At 49.2% G+C, this 27,134-nt stretch overlaps 1 protein-coding gene and 1 long non-coding RNA gene across 5 annotated transcripts; both read right to left on the bottom strand.

Annotated features, from left to right (window-relative positions):
• Positions 1–1,095: 1,095 nt before the first annotated feature.
• LOC138378128 (uncharacterized) lies at positions 1,096–22,057 on the bottom strand. Of its 4 annotated transcripts, XR_011231929.1 has the most exons (6): positions 21,858–22,057; positions 21,391–21,472; positions 20,490–20,568; positions 18,245–18,353; positions 10,520–10,623; positions 8,307–9,137 (listed from the first exon to the last, which is right to left on the bottom strand). It is a non-coding gene; the product is annotated as an uncharacterized lncRNA (long non-coding RNA). The 4 variants fall into 4 exon arrangements; XR_011231930.1 differs by lacking the exons at positions 8,307–9,137; positions 10,520–10,623 and adding an exon at positions 1,096–1,471; XR_011231928.1 differs by lacking the exon at positions 10,520–10,623.
• A 311-nt stretch (positions 22,058–22,368) lies between these two features.
• LOC138378824 (paraneoplastic antigen Ma6F-like) lies at positions 22,369–26,354 on the bottom strand. Its single transcript, XM_069464162.1, has 5 exons — positions 26,205–26,354; positions 24,594–25,208; positions 24,208–24,473; positions 23,587–23,825; positions 22,369–22,439 (listed from the first exon to the last, which is right to left on the bottom strand). The coding sequence occupies exons 1-5, from the start codon at positions 26,352–26,354 to the stop codon at positions 22,369–22,371; spliced, it is 1,341 nt and encodes a 446-aa protein (XP_069320263.1).
• Between the last annotated feature and the right edge of the window lie 780 nt (positions 26,355–27,134).

Consider the following 27,134-nt stretch of genomic DNA (forward strand, 5'->3'; position numbering starts at 1 on the left):
GCCCTTCAGGCAGAAGGCCTGAGTGTTCTTCCTGCTCCTGCCTGCTCTGCAGGTACATGGTCACCACCTGTGGGCAGGGCCCAGCCCCTCTCCAGCCACACAAGGTGCTCAGGCAGGGTTCACCCACCTAGCCAGGTCTGGGAAACCGCCTGGTATGGAGGTGAGGCACAGAGCCGTCCACTGATGCCCCAACCCACCCTTGGTGTGCAGCATTCTACTTGTCAGCCTGCCTGCCGTCAGGGATGAAGAAGAAATGATTTCAAGGCCTTTTCCTGGTCAGACTGGATTCCTAAAATGTCCTCGTGGAAATTATTTCGTTGACTCCTAAGCAGAACTCTGTGCGGTAGGTATTAGCATTATCCTGGCTTAACTCATGAGGCCCAGAGAGGTTAAGAGACAACCTCAAGGTCACACACCTTACTGCAGGTAGAGTTGAAACAGGATCCTAAATCAGTGCCTATCACTCTTTGAGTACAATTGGACTATGTCTCCTCTGGTTGCTTTGCCCCTGTGAGAATTTCTCTTTCACATTTCTGTCCATTCACAGTCCCTGGGGGGAGGAGAAATCCGCCTCACATTTACTAGTGAGGAAGCTAGTTTTTGATTTCAAATTTGTAGGTTTCCTTGCGCTCAGTCATGCAGGAAAATGGCAAAATTGTCTTACTCCAAAAGTAGTGATTCGCTTTCCATGGCATATGGAATGGCACCTTGTCAGGGTGCTTTGAAAGTCAAATATGTGTGTATTTTCCCTAAGAACATCTAAGAGGTTATTCAGAATCCATCTCTTTCATAAAACACTTAGTTGCCAGTTTCCAAATCAGCTTTTTGTTCTCCTAGAAAGGGTGATGAAATAGAATGGCCATCGGGAGGCCCATTTCTTTTTTTTTTTTTTTTTTTTGAGACAGAGTCTCACTTTGTTGCCCAGGCTAGAGTGAGTGCCGTGGCGTCAGCTTAGCTCACAGCAACCTCAGACTCCTCGGCTTAAGCGATCCTCCTGTCTCAGCCTCCCGAGTAGCTGGGACTACAGGCATGTGCCACCATGCCCAGCTAATTTTTTCTATATATATTTTAGATGTCCATATCATTTCTTTTCTATTTTTAGTAGAGACGGGGTCTCGCTCTTGCTCAGGCTGGTCTCGAACTCCTGACCTCGAGCGATCCACCCGCCTCGGCCTCCCAGAGTGCTAGGATTACAGGCGTGAGCCACCGCGCCCGGCCTGGAGGCCCATTTCTTGGTCCCAGCTTTGCTCCTCTGGGGGCTGAACCAGCCCCAAACCAAACTTTCCTCTGCTCAACTTACAGGGGTGGAAACGGAGGCCTGAGATCGCGCAGTGAGGAAATGAGTGAGTCAAAGCTGTGAGTCGTCACGGGGGGCTGCCAAATGGTAGTACCGAGGCAGGGTGTGTGTCTGGAATGTCTCTGGAGAGAAGACTGTGGAGGTCCCAGCCAGATGCAGTGATCTGTGGATGTTCTGGACATAAGGAAAAAAGGATTTGGAAACACTAGGATCAAAGTGATGGATTTTAACATGTTCAGTTTGAAAAGTTTTTGAACTCTTTTGTGTTGGAGTTAGCCTTTGCCCTTGGAGCCAGTGGAAATGTCTTATTTGCTTTTGTATGGTAGTTAGCACATGGTAGCTAGCACAAAAGCACCAAAGATGGGGAACTAATGGATAAACATCACTTGTAAGGTGAAAATGTAACACAATGTGAAGGAGGCAACCTCCACTGCGGTGGCCTTGCCCTGGCTTAGACCAGGGTCACTCAGGGAAAGATCCCTGGGCCCCACCTCCGGAGAGTGTGATCTGCTGAGTGTGAGACGTGCCTGGGAATCTTTTACAGGAGCTTCTGGGAATCAAATACTTTACAAAATACATTCTGCCATATTTAAAAGGTATTAAAAAAGTGCAACCAATACTCCTATACGTAGTACCTGGATTAAGACATAAAACACTGCCAGTGAGGTTGAGCGCTCTGTACACTCCTTCCCCGCTGTCTCCCACCCTCTCCCCATACAGGGAAGCCTGTTCTGCACTTACATTTCTTTGCGGTTTTAGTGCAAATGAATATGTCCTTAAATAGTTGCTAGTATTGTGTTCGCCTGTTTTAAACTTTATAAATGGCATCATATTCTCCATGTTCATCCCTTTTATTAGCTAATCATTATATTTGTGAAAAATCACCACTTTGATAATTTGGATCAATTTTCACTTCTGTATAGTATTCCATTGTGTGTATATATGTACCAAAATTCATTTATGAGTTTTTTCATTGACAGATATTTGTTTCCCATTGTTAGTATCACAAACAGTGCTGCTGTAAGTATTCTTGGAGAGTTCCTCTAGGTTACATACCTAGTAATGACATTTTTGGGCCAAAGACTATCTTCAATTTTAAAAGGCATTGCTAAATTGTCTTCTGGGTTGCTGTACCAATGTATACCTCCATCAAGCTCCATGTCATCACCAACATTTCGTATTATATGACTTAAATGTTGCTAACTCTGAGGGACGTCAATTATTATTGTGCTTTTATGTAGAATTTCTATGATTAGGAATGAAATTTAATACCTTGATTAGGGAGACATTTTTTATTACTCTTCCTTGTGGAAATTCCAAATTTTTTCTCCATTTCTCAATTGGGATACTTCTCTTTTCTTATTCTTTCATAGAAGTCCTTTATTTAGTTTGGATATTTCTTCCCATTAGGTTACTATTCCTGTATGACCAATTATCCAAAACATACTAGCTTAAAACAACCATTGAATTCTGCTCACAATTTTGTGAGTCAGAAATTGGGGGAAAGTTTAGTTGGGCAGTTAACTCTTGGGATTTCCCACGTGGTTGCAGTCAGATGTGGGCTGGGAATCTGATGATCTGAAGGCTCAGTGGGGCTGGACATCCAAGATGGTTTACTCTTATGGCTGGCATAGAGTCACATTTTCAGTACTTGCAGCCAAAAGCATCCTAATTCTTATAGATGCTCAGATAACAACAGCTCCTCTGAATCACCATTCTTGGATAAATGAAATTTTTGATTTGAAATTTTAAGAAATTTATGTGGGAGAATACATAGATAGGCAGAAATGACCTCTCTTAATTTAAGATTATTGTGGACTGAATTGTCTCCCCACCAAAATTCATATGGTGAGATCCTAATCCCCAGTACCTCTGAGGAATGTGACCTTATTTGGAAATAGGGTTGTTGCCTATGCAATTAGTTAAAGTAACATGAAGTCATATAGTAGTACGGTAGGCCCCTAGTCCATTATGACTGGTGTCCTTATAAAAAGAGGAAAGCAGGCTGGACAATATAGTGAGACCCCAGTCTCTATAAAAAGTTTTTAAAAATAGCCAGGTGTGGTGGTGTGTACCTGTAGTCCCACCTACTGAGGAGGCTGAGGCGGGAGCATCACTTGAGCCCAGGAGTTCGAACCTGCAATAAGCTATGATCACACCACTGCACTCCAGCCTGGGCAACAGAGTGAGACTTCATCTTTAAAAAAAAAAAAGAAAAGAGGGGAGGGGAGTTTGAACACAGAGACCTGCACACAAGGAGAACACTGTGTGCCATGTGAAGATGAAGGCAGAAATTGGGATGATGCTTCTACAAGCCAAGAAATGCCAAAGACTGCCAACAAAGCTCTAGAAACTAGGACAGAGGGCTGGAGCAGATTCGCCCTCACCACTCTCAGAAGGAATCAACCCCACTAATACCTTGATCTCAGACTTCTAGCCCCCAGAACTGTGAGACAACACATTCTTGTTGCTTTAACCACCTAGTGTGGTACTTTGGCACAGCAGCCCTAGAAAACTAAAAGATTAAACTGCAAATCTTCTGATGGTAAAATGCTGAAAGGTTTCTGAAATAGAATAGATGGCATACGTATTTAATAACGAGGATACGGGGGATACGCGGGAGCTAGAAGGTAGCAAAGGAATGATTGATGAGATAGAAGAATCTTCTTTTAGAGGTTAGACTGCAGTAATGACTGGTTACTGTCTGTTGTCTTTTCATTTGCATTTGCCTTATTGTACTCTGGGTAAGGCCTTTCACACTGTTCCTGGCCAGCAGAAGGCCAGCACCCCAAGAGGAAAAGGCCTCCCTGGATCTTAGGATGGCATAAATCACAATTATCAATTAGTTACAATCATGAAGTTCCCACACAAACAGAGATAGTTGACGTGTCAACGTTTCATTTAACTCAATGAGGGGAGAGCAGAATGAAGAGCTGGTTTGAAAAGATTTGAGGAACCCATAGTTTATGGGGAAAGAAGTGATGAGATAAATTGCTAAGTTAGATTCAAATTGACTTTTGCCTTATGAGACAATAAGGCCATAGCATTTTGGTGTTATCTTTTCTCCCATTGAGGAAAAAAATAATTAAGACCTTAATTACTTAGCAGGATTGTAAAAACATCTGGGCTAAAATGAAATTTCTGGGAACAGTTAAGTGACTCCAGAATTAGAAAATTCTCTGGCCCAATATTAAAAAGTCATAAGTTATCATTTTGCATTTTTTTAATAAACTTTATTTTTAGAGCAGTTTTAAGTTCACAGTAAATTGAGGAGAAAGTACAGAGTTCCCATGGACTCCCCCCCAACAGCCTCCTAGTGACATCCTGCACCACAGTGGTACATTTGTTATAATTAATGAACCTATATGGGCACATCATTATCACCCAAAGTCTATAGTTTTACATTAGCGTTCACTCTTGGTGTACATTCTACAGATTTTGATTACTATATAATGACAGGTATCCTCCATTGTAGTACCATACAAAATAGTTTTGCTGCCCTAAAAATCCTGTCCATTCCTCCTATTAATTTCTCCTCCAGCCAACCCCTGGCAACTACTGATCTTTTTCCTGCCTCCCTACATTTCCCTTTTCTGGAATATTATATAGTTAGAATCATACAGTCTGTAGCCTTTTTAGATTGGCTTCTTTCACTTAGTAATATGCATTTAAGTTTCTTCCATGTCTTTTCGTGGCTTGATAGATCATTTCTTTTTAGCACTGAATAATATTCTATTGTCTAGATGTAGCACAGCTTATTAATCTATTCACCTACTGAAGGACATCTTGGTTGCTGCCAAGTTTTGGCAATTATGAATAAAGGTGCTATAAATATCTGGGTGCAGGTTTTTGTGTGGACATAAGTTTTCAATTCATTTAGGTAAATACCAAGGAGTTCGACTGCTGGATTGTATGGTAAAAAACTGCCAAACCGTCCTCCAAAGTGGCTGTACCATTCCCACCAGCAATGAATGAGAGCTCCTGTTGCTCCATATGCTCACCAGCATTTGGTGTTGTCAGTGCTTAGATTTGGCCATTCTAATAGGTGTAGTGGTATCTCATCATTGTATAAATTTGCATTTTCCTAATAACATGTGATGTTGAACATCTTTTCATATTTACTTGCCATCTGTATATCATCTTTGGTGACGCGCCTGTTCAGATCTTTTACCCATTTTTAATCAAGTTGTTCATTTTCTTATTCTTGCATTTTAAGAGTTCTTTGTACATGTTGGATGGCAATCCTTTATCAGATGTGTCTTTGCAAATATTTTCTCCCAGTCTGTGGCTTGTCTTCTTATTCTCTTAACATTGTTTTTCACAGAGCCTAAGTTTTTCATTTTAATAAAGTCCAACTTATCAATTATTTCTTTCATGGATTGTGCCTTTGGTGTTGTAAAGAGTCATCACCATACCCAAGGTCATCTAGGTTTTCTCCTGTTATCTTTTAGAAGTTTTATAGTTTTGCATCTTACATTAGGTCTATGATCCATTTTAGTTAATTTTCATGAAGGATGTAAGGTCTGTGTCTAGATGTCCAGATTCACTTTTTTTGTAGCTGTCCAGTTGTTCCAGCATCATTTGTTGAAAAGATTGTCTTTGCTCCATCATATTGCCTGTGCTCCTTTGCCAAAGATCAGTTAACTATATTCATGTGGGTCTAATTCTGAGCTCTCTATATTGTTCTGTTGATCTATTTGTCTGTTGTTTTTCCAATACCACACTGCCTTGACCACTGTTGCTTTATAGTAAGTTTTTTTTTTTTTTTTTTGAGACAGAGTCTCACTTTGTTGCCCAGGCTAGAGTCAGTGCCGTGGCGTCAGCCTAGCTCACAGCAACCTCAAACTCCTGGGCTCAAGCGATCCTCCTGCCTCAGCCTCCCGAGTAGCTGGGACTACAGGCATGCGCCACTATGCCCGGCTAATTTTTCTATATATATATTTTTAGTTGTCCATATAATTTCTTTCTATTTTTAGTAGAGACGGGGTCTCGCTCTTGCTCAGGCTGGTCTCGAACTCCTGACCTTGAGCGATCCACCCGCCTTGGCCTCCCAGAGTGCTAGGATTACAGGCGTGAGCCACCGCGCCTGGCCTATAGTAAGTCTTGAAGTCAGGTAGTGTCAGTTCTCCAACTTTGTATTTCTCCTTCAATATTGAATTGCCTGTTCTGGATTTTTTGTCTCTGCATATAAATTTTAGAATCCTTTTGTCAATATCCATAAAAATAACTTGTGGGATTTTGACTGGGATTGCATTGAATCTATAAATCTAGTTGGAAACAATTGATATCTTGACGACATTGAGTATTCCTATTTTGGAGGGGTTATTTTTGTGTTTTGGATCATTTTCCTGCACAATGGGTGGGGGCATATAACCTGTAATATTCCAGTGCTGGGAACTGGAGCCTGGAATGGTGCTTTGAATGGAGATACTGTTGAAAGATATAAACATGTCACAAGGAAAAATAAGGGGAAAATAAGAATGAGCAGTGGAACTGCTTATTGCTAAGTAGGAGGAAGGTGGGCAATAGTTTCATGGAAAAGAGACATGGAAACAGGACACAGGTTCATTTAGACATCTGAGCCCTCAGCAAAGATACAAACTAGAAATTTTGTGTAATACTCATGTGCCACTGTGTTTCATATAATTCATAAGGTTACCTTTGTTATATGGTAAGCTTTGGACTGTGGGGCCCCTTGGTGTTTGTCCTGGGGGCAGGGGGGAGGTGGATTTTTCCTTATTGCAGGCTAGCACATTTACTTGACTTGGCCAATTGGGGTCACCATGATGGCCACTCTAGAGCACATGGTAAGTGATGGGGCCCCATGAATGAGGTGGAACTTGACACTTCTGGGGAAGACACAGGAGGCATAGGGAAGGTGTAGGCTTGAGAGTGTTGTCTAGCTTGCCTTTAGGATGGTGAAGGAGGATTTGTCTGTGGAGGCAACCTGCTCACTTGAAATCAAGAGAGTTTAAACCTGGATTTGAACCAGATGGGGGGTCCTTATCTTGACTGCTAGTTCACATAGGTAATCACTATATTGGAACCCTTGATCAGTTCATGGAGACACGAGGTTCTGTCCATGCCTACATGGTGTCATCATGAGTCCCAGCCCTCTGTAATGATTTTATATATGTGTGAGGGTGAGTGGGTGGGCAGGCTATTGGTGACATGTCAGCAGTTGATTCCTGACTTTTTCTTTTTGGTTCTCTGGTGTAGTACTCCAGGAAATTCTGGAAATAACAAGTTTCATGTCAGTCACTGGGGAATGCCTTCAGTTTCTCATTTGTTAGATGTCAGGCATCAAAGAGTGCTGAATTCACAGAACAGCATCATTTTCTATCCAAATGCTCCATTTGGGAGCTTAGCATCTCTGTTCTAAACCTTTCTGTCTTTCACTTCTAACATCAACAGTGGTTGTTAGCAACCAAGAGGGCTGGAGGTGGAAACAAACCCAGTGAGTTTAGCCATCCCAGCATAAAACCTCTTGATTGCCACAGCGGTTTTCAGTATGCAACAAGTTCCCTTTACTCCCATAAAAGAGTCACAAAATCTCGGCCGGGCGCGGTGGCTCACGCCTGTAATTCTAGCACTCTGGGAGGCCGAGGCGGGCGGATCGCTCAAGGTCAGGAGTTCGAGACCAGCCTGAGCGAGACCCCGTCTCTACTAAAAATAGAAAGACATTATATAGACAACTAAAAATCTATATAGAAAAAATTAGCCGGGCATGGTGGCGCATGCCTGTAGTCCCAGCTACTCGGGAGGCTGAGGCAGTAGGATCACTTAAGCCGAGGAGTCTGAGGTTGCTGTGAGCTAAGCTGACGCCACGGCACTCACTCTAGCCTGGGCAACAAAGTGAGACTCTGTCTCAACAAAAAAAAAAAAAAAAGAGTCACAAAATCTAAACTGCATATTTCAGTGACAGCTTAAGATTAAATCAATATCCTTTAAGGAAAATGAAAATACCTTTTGTAACCAACAGTTCATAATGGGATTCTTAAGCATCCTTCCCTTAATGAAGAATATACACCAATTGTATCTAAAACCTCAGCCCCAGTGATATTGGGCGGAGGGTAAGGCATGACGGGAAGCATAGGGGGCATTTTCCTGGGTGACCGAATGGTGATTCAGGGATTCCCCAGGGTGTGGGTGGAGATGTGAGGAGTCTAGTTGACATCCCAAAGGCTCCACTTTGAGCGTATGTTTGTTCGTGGTGATTTTGCAAGTTAAGTGTCACATTTCTATGGCCACATGTACTGGGGCTCCTGAAGCTAGTAGGGAGTCAACCAGATAGCTTCTAGGTTCTGGATATAATAGTCAAAGAGCTAAAATCTTAAATGCACCAGTGCCATTGAGCTGCCAGTGCCCTATCCTTGCGTGGGGTCCAATGTCAAATCAGGGAGTCTCCTCCAGCTCGATGGCAGGGCCCATGCTCAGGTCAGAGAACACTCACAGCAGATTAGGGTCAGGTCTAGTTATGTAAAACTAGAGAATACTAGTGGCCGAACTGAAAAACAAGTAATGGGAATTCTTGAAATTTTTAATCTGTGTTGTCCAAAATAAGAAAAGATTGAATAGGAGGGCTGATGACAGTTGCCTAAATCAGAGGTCTGAATGTTAATGACGAGGCACCCTCCCAGAAAATGCAGAAGGACAAGAAGTGGAAACCAGGAGGAAAAGAGCGCTAACAGGATTTCCCCAAAGAGAATACAGAGGAAAAAGGAAGTCAACTTCTTCCCCTTCAGATGCCCAGAGCTCCCTTTCCGGGCCTCCGCCGCTCCTCCACACACCACCAGGCCACACTGCTCTGTTGGACCTTGTCTTCCTTCTTCTGCGCTCTCTAGTGAGTAAAAGGTTGTTGCAGAGCATTATCACTATACGGAATCCACTTTAACTCTGGTTGGGACATCCAGATAGCCGTGATCTGTCCACGATTGGACAGTATGTGTACCGCGCACACATACTGCCCGCATGAATGGGGAGAACCCCCTTCTACTTCCCAGCATCCTGTGGGGAGAGCACTCTCCAAGCCACCCAGGTTTGGGTGTGGGGGGTGGGTGCAGCATCCCAGACAGCTCGGAACCCTCCTCCCTCCCCGAATCCAGAGACCCAGCTGTCTTGAGGGCCTCCCCCTGCTGGTCAGAGGTCCTAGCTGGGGAACATGCCCTGGAGTCCAGCACCAGGCGACTATGAGCCCGACAGGTAAAACCTCTCCTCTGCTGCCGCCTGTGAAGTCACCGTTGCACCTCAGAGAGGCCACCTTGGCCTGCTTTTAAAGGTGTGTGAAACACTCAAGAGAGTCTCATATGCTAGGCAGGTAATTTTCATTAAATGTTTGGAGGTGTTTGGCTAGTGTTGTGGCCGGCGTTTAAAGGTTTGGGAAAAGTTACTTTGTTAAATGCATAAAGTATGCATTCAGAGAAATCTTGGCCATTTGTCTTTTATTATTATTATTATTATTATTAATTGGCTGCTTTCAAATTCATAAGATTGATAAACAGGGCATTAAACAAAGTACAAATAGCAGTGAATACCTCTCTGCTTGCCTTCCCCTGATCCATACACATGGCCACAGGCAGCCTCCAGGGCAATCTAGGCCATCTTGCTCTCCAGCCAATCTCCACCTGCATTTATGCAGCATCCTGCCATGCACAGCCATGCCACCTCCCCTGGATGTCTTGTGTACCATCATGATGGCAGATGCGGTCTAACTCCAAGATTCAGCTAGAATACCATTAATTAAGAGTTCATGGCCGGGCGCGGTGGCTCACGCCTGTAATCCTAGCACTCTGGGAGGCCGAGGCGGGTGGATCGCTCGAGGTCAGGAGTTCGAGACCAGCCTGAGCAAGAGTGAGACCCCGTCTCTACTAAAAATAGAAAGAAATTATGGACAACTAAAATATATATATATACAAAAAAATTAGCCGGGCATGGTGGCGCATGCCTGTAGTCCCAGCTACTCGGGAGGCTGAGGCAGTAGGATCGCTTAAACCCAGGAGTTTGAGGTTGCTGTGAGCTAGGCTGACGCCACGGCACTCACTCTAGCCCGGGCAACAGAGTGAGACTCTGTCTCAAAAAAAAAAAAAAAAAAAGAGTTCATGATACTGTTCCTGGGATCACTGACCTCTGACTAAGCTCCTTCGAGTGCTCCCTAAAAGGTAGAGGGCCCAGTAAACTCTATTCACTGTTGCCCTCCTTCTGCTTTGCTCACAAACTGCTCACCCACAGTAAACGTTGATCCAAGCCGTCAGCTTCCCTCTCATGTTCTCTTTCCATTCCCCGGTCACAGGAATATCCCCAAGGTCAAGATCCTCCATCCACAGGCTCTTGGAGGAGGGGGATAGAGAACTATGTATATGTGGCTGGCTTGTGAAGAGTTAGAGGTGGTCCTGTACGAGTTTCCTAGGGCTACTCTAACAAACTGCCACAAACTAGGTGGCTTAAAACAACAGAATTTTGTTCTATCACAGTTCTGGAGGGCAGAAGTCCAAAATCCGTATCAGTGGGCTGAATCAAGATGTCAGCAGGGCCCTGCTTCCTCTGGAGGCTGTAGGGGAGAATTCATTCCTGTATCTCTTCCAGCTTCTGCTGGCTGCCTGCATTCCTTGGCTTGTGGCTACATCATTCCAACCTTTAAGGCCAGCATTTTCAAATCTTTTTCTACTCCTTCATATCACCTTCTTGTGTGTGTGTGTGTGTGTGTGTGTGTGTGTGTGATCTCCCTATGCGTCTTTCTTACAAGGTCATCTGTGATTGCATCATTTAGGGCCCATCCAGATAATCCAGAATAATCTCCCCATCTCAAGATCCTTAACTTAATTACATCTACAAATGCCCTTTTCACAAATAAGGTAATATTTACAAATTCTAGGGATATGGGCCTGCTATCTTTGGGGGCCATTATTCAGCCTACTCTCAATTCATGCCCTTGCTCTGGTCCAACCCACTGGGCCCACCCCTACCCCTAGGCCAGCAGTGGACCACAGCAGATTACAGAGTCCGCTTCACAGCCTCCTTTCTCCTGATATCTTCTGGAAAGTTCCTGCAGATACTTGTCTAATAAACTCACACAATAAACAAAGTCTTGGATTTCTGGTTGAAAAATTATTCTTGACCTTTATGTGCCTCCCCGACCTGAGAGCTGATAGTTCCTGGCTCCAACCTGGAGGGAAAGGGTGGGTTCTTACAGCTAAAGCCGCTGACAGTCCTCCATAGGAATCGGCTTCAGTTTTTCACATGCTTCACAGTGGCACACTTGACAGACATATTATTAACATAGATCATGTCCTGTGACATAATTTCAATGTCACAGCATGACATTCTTGACATAATGTATGCAGGGTGAGAACAGAGGAGAAAAGAACCCATGAAGGAGACACTGGGTGTACCTGCCATCTTCACCTCTGTTCATGACATTATGTCTAAGGTTTAGATAGACACACACCAAACAGATGAAAGTACTTAACCATTGAGGAGGAGAGTGAGGTTTAGGAAGGGATGAAAGGGACCTTGCGCTTTATACTCAATTTTGTCATTTAATTTTGTAAACATTGAATTAATGTTTTGTCTGCCCAGGTAACAAAAGATGAATATATATGAACTAATACAGAATGGTCTCCATGAATTACCATTCAAGAGAGAAAACAAGACACTGACCAACACTTACAGGATGATCCCACTTAAGTAAAATAAAACCAAATTATAGGGCCGGGCGCGGTGGCTCACGCCTGTAATCCTAGCACTCTGGGAGGCCGAGGTGGGCGGATCGTTTGAGCTCAGGAGTTCGAGACCAGCCTGAGCAAGAGCGAGACCCCATCTCTACTAAAAATAGAAAGAAATTATATGGACAGCTAAAAATATATATAGAAAAAATTAGCCGGGCATGGTGGCGCATGCCTGTAGTCCTAGCTACTCGGGAGGCTGAGACAGGAGGATCGCTTGAGCCCAGGAGTTTGAGGTTGCTGTGAGCTAGGCTGACGCCATGGCACTCACTCTAGCCTGGGCAACAGAGTGAGACTCTGTCTCAAAAAAAAAAAAAAAAACCAAATTACATATGTATATATTTACATGTATGAGTGTTAAAGGAATAGGCAGAGTTATGGAAGGATGCTCGCTGAGGAGTTCACGCTGTTCATCTCTGGGGAGGAAGGGGACAGAGGTGGGAGTGTGACTTTTACTATTTCTTCTATATACCTCCCTGTTGTTTGAATTCTTTGCCATGAAAATATAGTCAGGAAGTATGATCGTTTTATGTGTCAGTTTGGCTAGGCTATACTTCCCACTTGCTTGGTCAAACATCTATCTAGATGTGGCTGTGAAGGTATTTTTAGATGTGATTAACATTTAAATCAGTGGACGTTGAGTAAAGCAGATTGCTGTCCTCCATAATGTGGGTGGGTCTCATCTAATCAGTTGAAGGCCTTTAAGAGAAAAGACTGAGGTGCCCTGAAGAGGAAGGAGTTCTGCCTCCAGACAGCCTCCAGACTCATGGTACAATATTAGCTCTTCCCTGGATCTCCAGCCTGACAGCCTGCCCTGCAGATTTCGGACTTGCCACCCCCCAACACACAATCTCACAATCATGTGAGCCAATGCTTAAAAATCTCTCTCTCTGTCCCTTCCCTCCCTCGCTCTGTCTCGATAGGAGATTATGTCTATCTTTCCTATTGGTTCTGTTTCTCTGGACAGCCCTGACTAACATAGGGAGGAACAGAAATGAGAACATAGAAAATATGTCCCATCTCCATTCAGGACTCCCTCTAGTTCAAAGACATGCTCTGGAGCTGAAGAGGCCTGGCTTGAAATTCTGGCTTTACCACTTCTAACTATATCCTTGACCAACTAACTGAAACTTCATGGATGTTTGCTTGTCTGTATAAACAAGGGAAACAATGGAAAGGATCATTTGCATTACTGTGAAAATCAGGTGATACAATGCTGGAATGATGAGCAGTACCCACAACTCTGCAAATACCATTTATTGTTATTAATAATGACTTTTTCATTTCATGCTAAGAAAACAATGGGAAGTATGGCTGGGCACAGTGGCTCACTCTCATAATCCTAGCACTTTGGGAGGTGAGATGAGAGGACTGCTTGAGCCCAGGAGTTCAAGACCAGCCTGAGCAACATAGTGAGACACCATCTCTACAAAAAATTAAAAAGAAAACAATGGGAAGCAATTGAAAAGTTTTGAGCAGGGAAGTAACACAATCTGATCTATTTTTTTAAAATACAAATTCTGGCTGCTACACAGGGAATGTGTAAGGGGGGGCAAGAATTGATGCAAAAAGAGCAACTAAGGAGGCCATTGCACTAACATAGGAGAGATGTGGTCATAATATCCCGAACAAAATGCTCAAATCGTTGCAAAGGGGACGGTTGAAAGGGATGGTCTTGCAAAAATAACAGGAAAATACCTAATCCTACAATTTCCAAAAATTGTTTTTTGAGAATCTGCTTTTATAGAGTTCCTGAGTAAACAGCAGAAGAATGAGCTACAGCCTCAACCATATCTGGAGGACAGAGTCACACCTCCTGTGATAATCCCTTCTCCAAGGAAAGGCAGGAAGCCAACTCTTGGACTTTGACATCCTTGCAGTTTTTATCTGCCTGCTGCCACTTGACAGCCACCACTATTTTTTCTTCTCTTCATCCCCCTTAAAATCAGCGAGCCACTTGGCCTCCCTGCTGGCAACTCCTTCTCTTTCTCTGGGATGCCAGGACATCTCTCTGCTCTCCCTCTTTTCTCTCTCTTTCACTCTGTCTCTTTCTCTCTCTCTTCCAAGAAAGATAAAATAAACCTTTTTTTTTCTTTTATATCTTAATTTCTGCGTGAGAAATCCTTTTCCACCCATGTTGTACCTACTAGCCTTTCCACTGTAACAAAGGTGAGTCGCAGAGAACAAAGGGAAGGCTCAGGTTATATAGCAAAATTCCCTCCAGGTTCCTCATCGGGTCTGTTTATACAAATGAAGGATTGAAACTTGCTTCGTTCTCATTGGTAGACACAGCTGAGTTGTGATTAGTTCATACAGCTGATCTCTGATTGGTCAATATAGCTAAGCCCTGATTGGCTGAAGCAGGTAAGTTCTGACTGGTTGGCTCAAATGAGCGCAGAAAATCCAGAAAGATAAAAAGGTGCAGGTCTTCAGGAACTCAGAGTACCTGTGTGACCCCTAATCAAGCAAGTGGCTGCTTCCCTCTATTTTAAATTTAGGTCCAGTTAGCCCCTTGGGATCTATCTTGAAAAACTGGCTCTTTCAGGTTCACATTTTCTCACAGTTCCAAGAAGAAGGGAGAAGTGGAGGACCATGTCTGTCACACAGCTGGTTTGCACCCCAAGACGTATGCTGAATTCTGAAGCTGTGTGTGGTAAGGAGCTAAGGAGCTAAGCAGAAACCCTTTTGAAAATAGAGAGGACAGGAGAAAGAAATAAAAGGCATTCAATATTGGAAAGGAAGAAGTAAAACTGTCTTTATTTACAGGCAATATTTTCTGTGTAGAAAATCTGATAGAATCTACCAAAAAAAAATAACTATTAGAACTAATAAGGGAGTTTAGCAAGGTTGCCGGACACAGGCAGGGAGAGCTGACAAAGGAGCGTGAGAAACCTTTTGGGGGTGATGGATATGTTCATTATCTTCCTTGTGGTGATGGCTTCCTGGGTGTAGGTGCATATCAACATTTATCAAATCGTACACTTCATATATGTGCATGTGAGTATATCTGAGTAAAACGGTTTAAACAAAAAGAAACTAGGGGGGGAAAGAGGAGGTGAAAAAGGAGAGAGCTTAGGAGAAACAGAGGAGTCAACGCCTGGAGGCCGCAAAGAGGTTGAAAAATGATTACAGTGGGGAGCTGGTGATCAAAAAGTGGTATACTGGAATCACTGTGTCTCGAGGTGGGACAGTTTCAGATGACAAAGCCTGGGCTGTGACTGACTGGGAGTGGGTGGATGAGGTAGAGGTCACTTTGGTGCCACGGCCCTTTTCAGCTTCAAGGCCAGTTGCACATTCTGTTCCTTTTGCCTGAGCATGACTCTACCCCTACCCCCACCCCTACTCTTTGCCTGGCTAACTCATCCTTCAGGTCTCAACATTCATGTCCTTTCATCAAGGATGCCTCATCTGGCGCGCATGCCCCTTTCTAACTCAGGTCCCTCTCTGACAAATCCTTGGAGCGCTCTGGTACTACTTGCATTTCCTAAGCACTTAACACAGCAATCACATATGCTTTTTTTGGGCAATTCTTTCAGCAAGTCAAAGCTCCGTGATGGCAGGAACCATGAGTGGTTTTGCTGACCATTGTATCCCCAGCACCTACCACAAGGCGTGACACAACACAGCTGTTCGGTATTTGTGAAATAGGCAACAGGATGTTAAAGGGAATGCTGTCTGTTTTCTCAAGGTTTTATCCCAAATCTGAGGACAGGAGGTGCTAAGTCCTTGCAAAATCTAGTCTAAATGGAAACACTACACATTGGTTTTTTTTTTTTTTTTTTTTTTTGAGACAGAGTCTCACTCTGTTGCCCAGGCTAGAGTGAGTGCCGTGGCGTCAGCCTAGCTCACAGCAACCTGAAACTCCTGGGCTCAAGCGATCCTCCTGTCTCAGCCTCCCGAGTAGCTGGGACTACAGGCATGCGCCACCATGCCCGGCTAATTTTTTCTATGTATATTTTTAGCTGTCCATGTAATTTCTTTCTATTTTTTTTTTTTTAGTAGAGATGGGGTCTCACTCTTGCTCAGGCTGGTCTCGAACTCCTGAGCTCAAACGATCCGCCCACCTCGGCCTCCCAGAGTGCTAGGATTACAGGCGTGAGCCACCACGCCTGGCCTACACATTGTTATATAAATGAGCCAAAGATGGCTTCTGTGTTTTGGCCCTTAAGTTGCTTATTTCTTCACTGCAGGCTGAGACCTGTTAGCTGAAAAACCCACTGGTGCCAAACTCAAATTTGTACACATCTAATTATTTTTAAAGCAGCCCAAATAAGCAGATTTTTAGCCATTTACAGCCTGCTTGCTTTGCATACCCCATGAAACCTCACCTTGCATCTGCTGGCCATTGATAAAATAGAGCCTTGTGGTCATAAGCCCCCAAGCTACTACTGCTGTCCTTAGGAGTAGTCTGACCCAGAGACTCTCCAGTGTGCTACTGAGTGACATCACCTAGACATGTAAGCTCCCTCTTTGACCCCCCTCCCCCGTGAATCCCCTTGCTTTCCTCCCCTTCCAGTTGGTGGCCCCTCCTTGCCCACCCATAAGCCTCTGAACGGTCTTGTGCTGTGACGACTTTCCCTCTCATGCAACCCTCGTGCCGCCCAGTAGAGCTTGCTCTGTTACTGCCCTTGCGGTCATATTCTTTTCCTTGAGCAGCCCCCAAATCCCTTGCACAACCTCCCTACAAGGCTGAATTTACTAAAAGACGGCAAAGGCAGTTCAGCAACCACCATCCCACCAAGGCTGTTTAAGAGAAGATTAAACATGTCAAGGATGATTTTAAAAGGGAATTTGTAGGAGCAAAGAGTGCTTTGGCTTTTCTCCTACCCTCTCCGTGAGGGAGGATAAGGAGGAGCTCTCTCTAACACCAAATGAAATGTGTTAGTCCGGGGTCCCCCAGGAAGCCACAATGCAAAAGATTTCTTGAGAAAGATGAAGGGGAGAGGACACAGGAGATAGGAAGACTCTTCAGACTGTGGTGCAGGTGTGACAGCTGTGGAAAGAGAGGAGAAGGAAGGAGGACTGGAAGGAAGAGTCTCAGACTGTGGCGCAGCTTGGGAAAGGTCTTTGCCAACCCAATGCGGGGCTCTGATGCAAAGAAGCCCATAGAGGAGTCCCACATTGAGCAGAAATGACTCAGTACCCTGCTGTGCTAAGCCGCTGACTGGGAGCCACCTGGGAATAACATGGTCTCAGCTCAGGTGCTGTAGTGCACCCTGAAGACACTGCACCTGGATGCTGGCAGGTAACTGCACTCCTCCCAACAGCGCCTCTCTGAGAGCGACATCTAAATGGTACACTTCCTTAGCTGCCACAGGCCATCCTTTGTCCCACACAGATCAACCGTTCCATATGTGTTTGGGGATCAGTTCCTCTGTGGCTCATGTGGGCCCCTCTTTCGGAGGGTAAACTTAGAAGAGAGAAGTTCGTGGGACAAAGTATGATCCCTATCGATGCAGTTGGTCCTGCAACTGCAACAGATACCCATTATCACCCTCTCCTGCTGTCCATTCTAGGTCTCCCTCACCCTCAACTACCTGTCACCCCTGCAGGCTTGGTGACTTCCCTTCATCCCTGAGGGGTCTGAGTCCCTGACATCCATACCCTCCTCAGGCCACAGTTACTGTACTTGGCCACTCATCAGGCAAGGGTGTACCAAAAGTCACCCAAGAAGATCATCTGAGTCCCCTACATATTCCTCCCTACCCCCCCCATTGTAACAGCAGTCCTACCTATTCCTTGGTAAGTGCCTAGTACCCCTGCCAAGATAGTGACTCTTCCTGATTGCTAATCTCTGGACACGAGGAACCCTCAAATGCCCAGACAGCAGTCACAGCTATCAGGACAACAGGACCCTGGCTCTGGCTCCTGGTGAGACCAGAACCTTTACTCTGCAGACCCCAGAGTGGAGGAGATGGGAGGCACAATGTTGGTCCCTGAGGAAGTCACCGAGAAAGGTGGAAAGTGGGGCCACTCTGGCCTCCACCCCTTGGTTCCCAGATCCATGTATTTTTCCTACTGGGGACACAGCCACATAGAGGCCTGTGATTCCGTGCATATATTGCATCCTGGTGGATGGGAACTCATCCTGGCAGGGTTTTGCCTCTAAACTTGCCCTTCAGCTGCACCTTCAGAGGGCCATGTCACACTTTATCAATCTAGCAGCTTCGGGGTGATGCAGTGTGTGACAGCGAAGTATCCCATGTTCATGGGCTCACGCACATACCTCCTTCACTCTGAAGTGTGCACCCTGCTAGGCTGCTCTCTTGTGTGGGATTCCAGGCCTGCAGATCACCCACTCTGAAAGCCGCTGGGTAGGGATGCTGGCTGAGGCTCTGCCAGAAAGAAAGCAAACCCTTCCTCAGAATAGGTTTCTATTCTTGTAAGAAAGAGCTGATGGCCCTTCCAAAAGAGAAGGGACCCAACATGAAGAAATGGTGCTATATTAGGGTCTCAGATTGGTCTCTGTTGCTGGCAGATTGGACATTCAGAGCCAGTAGTAGCAACAAAGGCCTTGGTAAGTGGGATTCCATGCTGCTGGCCCATGAGCAGTTTTGTGTCTCATACTGTGGCCACTCTGTTCATGTGCCCATTGTGTTAGTTCTAGACTGGCTGCTGATGAAGGGTGACTAACGTCAACTTGCTGGGTCACTGGGTCTACTTGACTATTCAGTTCTTCCTCAATTGTTGATGCTTTCTGGTGGGTATTAATCTGTGATATAAAACTCTCCATCCATGCTCGCTCCCATGTGTCTATCCATATGCTATGCCTTTACCCCAAACCTTTCTGTCTCCAGTCTTCCAGTCCTTTTCCTTTCAGGCCTTTGGCTAGGCCATTAGCCACTGCTCAGGAATCTGTGTATATTCCCACCCTGGGCCACTTCTCCTTCCACACAAAGTGGATGACAAGGTGTACCCCTAGAACCTCTGCTCATCGGGAAGATATTCCATCCTCCCTTTCATGGACATACGTGGGTGTGCGTAGCTGGAACGCAGCTGCTGTCCATTTTAAGCTCACACCCAAATACTGAGCCAAGCCACCCATAAGCCACGCTCAGGCATGCTTTCTCCCCAGAACCCAAGGAGGCCTACCAGGTGCACTTTGACTACTGCACCCCTAAAAACTTCACTGAAGTAGCAGAGCTCCAAATCCTCCTGGGGTCTACCTCCCACCCTCTAGAGTGCATGTGTCTTACCAAGGCCTCCAGTGTGCTGGCTGTCTCTTACCCTGACCAATCAGAATGATGGCACCGGTATAGTGGATCCAAGTGATGTTCTATGTGCTGTCTAGATGATACACATCTCTTTGGACTATATTATGACACAGGACAAGGATGACAGAGCATAAAAGAGTTAACGCAGTCCTAGGATAAATTGTAAATAAAGATTTTGTTTGTCCATGTGATTGCAAAATGCTTGTCTTAGTCTATTTTGTTGCTTATAAGAGAATACCTGAAATTGAGTAATTTATAAAGAAAAGGAATTTACTCTTACAGTTCTGGAGACTGGGAAGTCCAAGGTCAAGGGGCTGCATCTGATGAGACCCTTCCTGCTGGTGGAGACTCTCTACAGAGCTCTGGGTGACCGAGGGCATCACATGGCAAGGGGGCTGAGCATGCTTGCTCAGGTCTCCCTTCCTTTCCCTATGAAGCCACCAGTCCCACTCCCATGAGAACCCATTAATCCATTAACCCATCAATCCATTCCTGAGCGCAGAGACCTTATGACCCAATCACCTGTTAAAGGCCCTACTTTACAATATGGCAACATTGGAAGTTAAACTTCAACTTGAGTTTAGGAGAGGACAAATATTCAAACCATAGCAGCTTCTTATCCTCTTTCCTTAATTGAGTGAAATGGAAAGGAAAGCATTCATCAAATCAGTAGCCACGTACCATGTACTCAGGGCCTTATTAATCTGTCTGAGCAATGATATTGTGTCTGGCACACAGCATCTGCAACTGGGATTACTACTTGCTGATGGGTAGTGTGCAGTCATTCTCCAGAATCCATCCGATTTCTACATTGGACAGAACTGGCACATTAAATGGAGCTATAATGGGGACTACCATACCTACATCCTTGAGATCTTTAAGAGTGACTCTAATCTCTGTCATGCCACCTCTGAAATTATCTTTAAATTACTGTTCAGGCTGTGGCAGGGGGGAGGTGCAATTTCATAGGCTTCCACTTGGGTTTCCCCAATATTAGGGTCACCTGCAGAAGCAGATGGATACCTAAAAATAGGCTTGGATGTTGAGACATCACATAAACACCAAGAGGGCAAGAAGAGTTTCATTAATTGCATAATTGAGAGTTCTGAGGAGAGGACAGGCATCTCAAGCAATTCCAAAATGGCTTGAGGGAGCAAGGAAAGAAGAGTGGCCTGGGTTTTTACTGTGGTTAGTAGGTGGGGCCAGGATGAGAATTCTCACTTGGGCGCAGGGACTTCTGTGGATTGAATCTCCTACCTGCAACAAAGAAGGGAACACTCGGGCTTTCTTATCAGCTTGCTCAAATGTGCAGCACGATTGGAAGATGGAGGGCTACCTGAAAAGGAAAAGGGAAGTTCCTGGGGAGAATAAAAGCTGGGGCAGGTGTTCCTCCCTGTGCTGCTGCTGCTCTGGGAAAGGGACGCTTTTAGCAGGCAAAAGTTAAAGTGGCCTGCACTGTGCCCGGCCTTAAGCCAGGAAGGGGTTTTGCTAGAAGGAATAAAACTCAGGTGATGCTGAAAGGCAGAACCACTGACTGAGAAAAAGGAAATACTATTGGGCCCTCTCAGCTCCTTGGCACCAATGCCAGCAAAGAAACTGCTTGACTTAGTAGGGAAGACACCATGGACATGAAGATAACAGAAGAGTCAGACCAAGATATCACTCCCAGTGTAATAGTTGAGCTTTAGTTAAATGATACCAAGGGCCTGTACAGGCAGGAATGAGAATGTTAGATTTCCAAATATATTAAGTAGTTGGTGTAAGGCTGGTGGCAGGCACCCCTCCCCTCCCTAATGGAAAAAGAAGAAGCTCACGACCTGCCAAGGACAATGTCTGCAAGGCCCCGCTAAGTTAAAGGACGACCACATCTGGATGGTTACCCTGATAAGAGTCTCGGTTCCTAAAGTCCACACATACCACCGGCCCCTCCTATTTCTCAATACCCACCCTAAAACTGCAAGGGACAATTCCTTGCTCTCCCCACCATAAATCTTCCTGCCAAAGAAACTCCTACCCCCAGCCCTAAAAACATATATAAACCCACTCAGACTTCTGGGCGATGTGACTTCCCGGGTCTCTCTCTCTCTCTCTCTCTCTCTCTCTCTCTCTCGGCTGTGAACCTCGCCCGGGAGTGCCCCAATAAAGCCTCGTTGCTTACCCCTTTCAGAGCTCTGCTCGTCTTTCTTTCTCTGGCGCCGGCCCATCCAAAAATCTTACAGTTGGGACAGCAACACAATCATCTGCAAGGCAGGAGTTGGGGTATCATATTGGACAGTTTAGGAGATATTTTCAGAATTATCCAACCTCAACCCACCCATCCTTCACCTTTGGACTGACTGCCAAAGCAACACACCCACTAGGCTCACCAAGTATTGGGAGCAGCAAAGTGTAAGCAAAGCAGCACAGTCCTACACCTGGCTCTGCAACTTAGTAACCAGAACAATCCCCTCCTTTCTCAGTCCTTAGTTTTTACCTCTAAACAATGAGGGGGTTCCATGATCTCCAGGGCTAGAAAGAGTAAAACTCCCCTGCTCTGCAGGACCTCACCGCCCCATGATGCGCCCTCATCTAACTCTAGGGAACGAACCCCTCATCCCTGAGCCCCACAGCCCAGCCCAGGTCTACCCGAGGTGCCTCGTGGTGGAGGGTGCAGCTGCCCTCCGCGCACGTCCTCAGCCTGTCCCTGGACATCGCTGCACACCAGTGTCCACCGTCCAAGAGGAGATGGTCGCTACTGGCTTCCTGGAAAACAAGGTCGGGCCGCAGGAGCCCCCTCCGGCTCCGTGCGGACACCGCGCTTCCTCCCGCCTGCGCCGGAGCCTGGGTGGCCGGCGACGGTCCACATTCACCCAGGGGGTTGGGCCACCGCAGCCAACCGCGCTGTGGGGGGAAGGGCAGCGGGAGCCCAGGGCGGGGCCCCGAGGGGAGGCCGGCCCATTTGTGATCCTGGCGCGCCATCTGGCGGCCCGCGCGGGCACGGCCCCGGGAACGTCCCCGCCGTGGCCGATCTCGCCCGGGGCGGCCATTTCGCGTGGCGGACGGCGCATTTTCCCGGCGGCCACTGCGACCCGGTTTCGCGGCTGCAGGAAATGGCGGCGAGCGCAGGCGCACTGGTGACAGCTGTACGCTCGCCGAGTCACGCGAACGCGAAGTTGGGTCCGCGCGAGTCGGATGCGTCCCCGCGCAGGCGCAGTCGTGCCGCGTCTGCTGCCCAGACCCCGGAGGGCGGAGGGGGGGGGGGTCCTCTCTTACTCTCGGTTTACTTTTCCCTCCCAAGTCTAGGGCACCACACTGGTTGTGCAGGCTATAGCACTATACTCCAGACAGAATAAACATGACAATAAATTGGGGAACTATTAAAAAGATACCTATGCAGGTGCTTCAACCCTGCCCTCCCTTAAGCGTCTTACCCACTTTCGCGAGCCTTGGCGCATGTGCTTGGGACCCAACCACACAATGCTTGCATCCACCTGTGTCCTGTCTGCTGGCACCATCCAGCATGTTCAGATGAGTATCTTTGCCAAGCTTCAAAAGCCACTGACCCTGGGTGGGCACCACCTTTGCAGTTAGGGCACCCCACAGGCCCATACAGCACATACCCTAACCATACCCATATTACCACTCTAGGGTCAGAAGGGCAGGCCACTGTTGTGCCCTAACCCCTGTATCATTCCAAACACACCTTTCTCTCAATTGCCTACAGCAGAGGCGAGACTCAGCTGGAACACTTAATGAAATTTATTGAGCAGAAACATTTACTGCAACCACTGGAGAAAAGGGAATGACAACACAGACAGCAATTGATGACGGCCACTAGAGGCCATAGGTCCCGGGCCCCGTCCTCCTGGGCTCCCTGGCCAGGTGCCTCCTCTGCCCGGCCCCCACATCTGCCCCCGTCCAGGACGCTGGACTCTCGCAACCTCCACTCCCTTCAGGGACCCCCTCCCGGCCCACCCGCTGGGGCGAGGCCCTGAACTATGGCCGGCACAGGACAGTCACAGGACACTGGAAAACACAGCAGAACACACCCCACCACATCGAAGAAACTGAGTCACAAGGGACAGCAGGGGTGGACGTCAAAGCACAGTCCTCGGGGAGCCCCGCACAGCCCCCCCGTCCGTCCCAGGTCCAGCTCTTCTCCCCGAGGTCACGGGGTGCGCGTCCCCGCCGCCCTCGTCGTCCGTCCTGCCCGCTGCCTCCTGGGACTGTGCTCCGGGTCTCCGGGGAGGAGCTGCTTGGATAAGAACACGCACATCTCCGCAAGGACAAGCTGCGGTTGGCCTAAATCTACTCCGAGAAAGCAGAAGCTGAGCTCACGACACTGCACAACAGCGAGCAGGGCCTGGGCTGGCACCGAAGCCCACAGCACGTGCCCGGGGCCGAGAGGCGGCCGGCCGGGCAGGCCGGGACGTGCCCCCCGGGGCTGGCGCGCACACAGCGGCTTTGCACAGGAACGGTGGCTGGTGGCTGGGGGTGGGGGTTGGGGGGGCGCCTGTGCTTGACACGTGGGTCGCTATGGGCCCTACGCGGATAAGGGTGGGCTTCCCAGAACAGGGCTCGGCCTGTCCCGGGGACGGTGAATGGGGGGCCCCTCTGGGGAGGCCCAGGCAGCCGGCACCCTTGAGACGGCCTCTGTCCCTCTAAGGTCTCCCGGTCCAGTGCGGGTGGCAGACGTCTTTGGGTGCCCTCACCCAGGCCGCGGCCGGCCGCTCACGGGTGCTTCCAGGCCGGCTGCCCGAGTTGGCAAGGTTTGGGGCTGGGGCCAGGTGCGGTGGTGTCACGGCAGGGCCACCTCTCCCCTCCCCGTTGGGTGGCAAACATGGTCATCTGGGTCACCAGGAAGGGCCGGGGATGGGCCGGGGATGGTGGTTGGGGCCCCTTGGGGGAGGTGGGAGGCCCCTAGGCCTTCTGAGCCTGTTTGCCTGAGGAGGACTCAGGGTGGCTCATATCCCCAGCCCTGTCCTCCTCTCCCTACTCCTCCCCGTCCAGGGGGGGCTCCTCGGCTTCCTGGTCTCCGACCTGGGCACGGCTCTCGGGCACCCAGCCAGGACCTCCTGGGCTCGCGTCAGAAGCACTGCACATCTGGGCTGTCGGGGGGGCCCCAGGGGCCTCAGTGGGTCCTGCCTGACCCAGGCCCGCAGGGGCAGGGACACTGTCGTCTTCCTGAGCAGCAGGGGAGGCCTCGGCGACCTCTTCAGGGGCAGGGGAGGCCTCGGCGACCTCTTCAGGGGCAGGGGAGGCCTCGGCGACCTCTTCAGGGGCAGGGGAGGCCTCCGGGACCTCTTCAGGGGCAGGGGAGGCCTGGGCGGCTCCCGGGCTACCAGCAGTAACCTGGGCAGCATCTGCAGGGTCAGGAACAGCCTCACTGGCGCCTCCCGCGGCAGGGGCGGCCTGGGTGGCAGCTGGGTCTCCACCATCCCCAGGGGTCCCTTCCTCTCCCGTGTGCTGGTCCTGCTCCCTCACAGCTAGAGCCGCCTCCCAGGCCTCGGTCTCCCGAAGGAGCCGCAGCAGCCCCAGGAAGCCAGGCAGCCTCCTCTCCAGCCGCATCCTCCGCAGCTTGTCCCGCAGCGTCGCGTTGGGCCGGGCCTGCAGCAGCACCTGCCGGACTCGCACCTGGTCTGCGATGGCCGGGTGGACGGCCCCCTTCTCCATGGCCTCGTGCAGCAGGCCTTCCAGGCGCAGCACGTAGGCAAACAGACTCTCCTCGGGACGCTGCGAGCAGGTCAGGAACTTCAGCCGCGCGGTCATCCGGGTGTCCTTGTTCCCGAACACCTGCACGAGCGCGGTCAGGCAGTCCTGCACGGGGGTGTCAGGATTCTCTGCCAGGAGGCCACACATGAGATCCAGGGCAGGGCCGCCCAAGCTCTCCACCAGCCGCCTCCTCTTCTCCCTTTCTGACGTGTGGCACCACAGGCACAGCATGTCCTTGGCATGGTCTAGCCAGCTCTCAAAGGACTCTTCCCCGCAGCCCGGCTGCTCCCTCCCGGAAAAGGTTCTCAGTTCCTGGTAGGCCAGAGTTTTCAGCAGGGGCTGCAGGGCCTCACTCCACTGCTGGGCCCAGGCATCTGCCTCACCTGCGGCTTCTTCCTCACCTGCAGATTCTGCCTCACCTGCAGCTGCTGCTTCACCCACAGATCCTGCCTCACCTGCTGCTCCTGCCTCATCTGCGGCTTCTTCCTCACCTGGGGCTTCTTCCTCACCTGAAGTTCCTGCCTCACCTGCTCCTTCCTCACCTGCAGCTCCTGCCTCACCTGCAGCTGCTGCCTCAGCTGTGGCTTCTTCCTCACCTGCAGCTGCCACCTCACCTGCAGATCCTGCCTCACCTGTGACTTCTTCACATACAGCTTCTTCACCTGCAGCTCCTGTAACACCTGTGGCTCCTGCCTCACCTGTGGCTTCTTCCTCTCCTGCAGCTCCTGCCTCATGTGCAGCTTCTTCACCTGCAGCTTCTTTCTCACCTGGAGCAGCTTCTTCAACTGCAGCTCCTGCCTCACGTGCAGCTCCTGTCACAGCTGCTCCTTCCTCACCTGTGGCTTCTTCCCCTCCTGGAGCTTTTTCTTCAGCTGCAACTTCTTCGCTTGCAGCTCCTGCCTCTCCTGCAGCTCCTGCAGCTCCTGCCTCTCCTGCAGCTCCTGCAGCTCCTGCCTCTCCTGCAGCTCCTGCCTCTCCTGCAGCTCCTGCAGCTCCTGCCTCTCCTGCAGCTCCTGCAGCTCCTGCCTCTCCTGCAGCTCCTGCCTCTCCTGCAGCTCCTGCCTCACCTGCCCATCTGGCCACTGCTTGACCCTGGGGCCTTGCAGGGAAATTGGGTCTGTCCTGTAAGTCAGCATCATGGGCCTGGGGCAGGAAGATCACAGTCCAGGGTCCCCCCTTGCCTGGTATCTGTCGCGGGATCACACTTCGGTTTATATAGTCTGCAAACTCGACCAGGGCTGCCCTGGCCCCCAGCTCCTTTCTGAAGACCTTGCCGAGCACTCGGTACCTGCCCAGGGGCCACAGCGCAGCCTGAAGGGCCTCCTGGAATTCGTCCTCCAGGCAGTCGTCAGGGATGCCCAGGATGAGCAGGGAGCGCTGCGCGTTCACGCCCATCCAGCCGCACCAGTCCTGCAGCGTCGCCAGCGCCATGGCCAGGGACCAGGGGGAGGAGTTGATGGGACAGGGACGGCTGCGCTGACTGTCGCAGTCTCTGCCGCAGCCTGTGAGTGCGAAGCGGGGAGAGGGACGTTGCTGCCACACAGCCCACCCTGCCCCCACCGCCCAGCCTGACACCAGCCACCCCCACAGCGGGGGCCTGAAGGGTCTCCCCTGCCCAGTGTCGCAGTGCGTGCGCCCCACCTTACCCCCAGCGCTGCGGCTCAGAGCCCCCTCCCTTCTGCGGAGGGAAGAACCCCTTTGGCCTCGGAGGACGCCCCCTGAGCAGATCACAGCAGCCGAAGTCCCTCCCACCGTCCCGTGAAACCCCGCAGCAGCCGCGGCGTCCCCTGCTCTCTCCCAGAGCCGGACCCCAGCCCCGCTCCCTGCGCAGAGCCCCCCTGCACCCGGCCACCCGCTCCCGCGCCCCTCCCCCTACAGCCCGAGCCCCTCGCTCGCCCCCCACCCCTCACCCCTGCACACCCCCCCTCCCCGCTCCCCGCGCCGCGGGACCGCGACCCCTCTCGAGCCCACCGCCTGCCCGGGGCCCCGCGGCCACTTCGGGGTCCCGCACGAGCAAAGCGGCAGCCTGCTCACTTTCTCGGACTCTGCGGATGCTGCGTGGCCCGCGGGGACAGGGATGAGCCGCCTGGGAAGCCGCCCCCAAGCTCTGCGGCAGGGGGTGCAAGGAGGCACCTCTGCCGCGCTGTGCTGCCCAGTCGGGGGTCTCGGGGCCTGTGTGCTGAGGCCTGGTGGGCTTCCTGCTTCCCCAGA

The sequence above is a fragment of the Eulemur rufifrons genome, chromosome 30 (genome assembly GCF_041146395.1).
Source record: "Eulemur rufifrons isolate Redbay chromosome 30, OSU_ERuf_1, whole genome shotgun sequence".
Lineage (NCBI taxonomy): Eukaryota > Metazoa > Chordata > Mammalia > Primates > Lemuridae > Eulemur > Eulemur rufifrons.

Excerpts from the sequence above, each read along its gene's own strand:
- LOC138378824 (XM_069464162.1), bottom strand. The coding sequence starts at position 26,354 with ATGGCGCTGGCGACGCTGCAGGACTGGTGCGGCTGGATGGGCGTGAAC. Across the intron at positions 24,474-24,593 it reads CCGCGGGAGGCGCCAGTGAG|GCCTCCCCTGCCCCTGAAGA; the intron begins GCTGTTCCTGAC and ends GAGGTCGCCGAG. Across the intron at positions 22,440-23,586 it reads GGCACGTGCTGTGGGCTTCG|CAGACGCGGCACGACTGCGC; the intron begins GTGCCAGCCCAG and ends GGGTCTGGGCAG.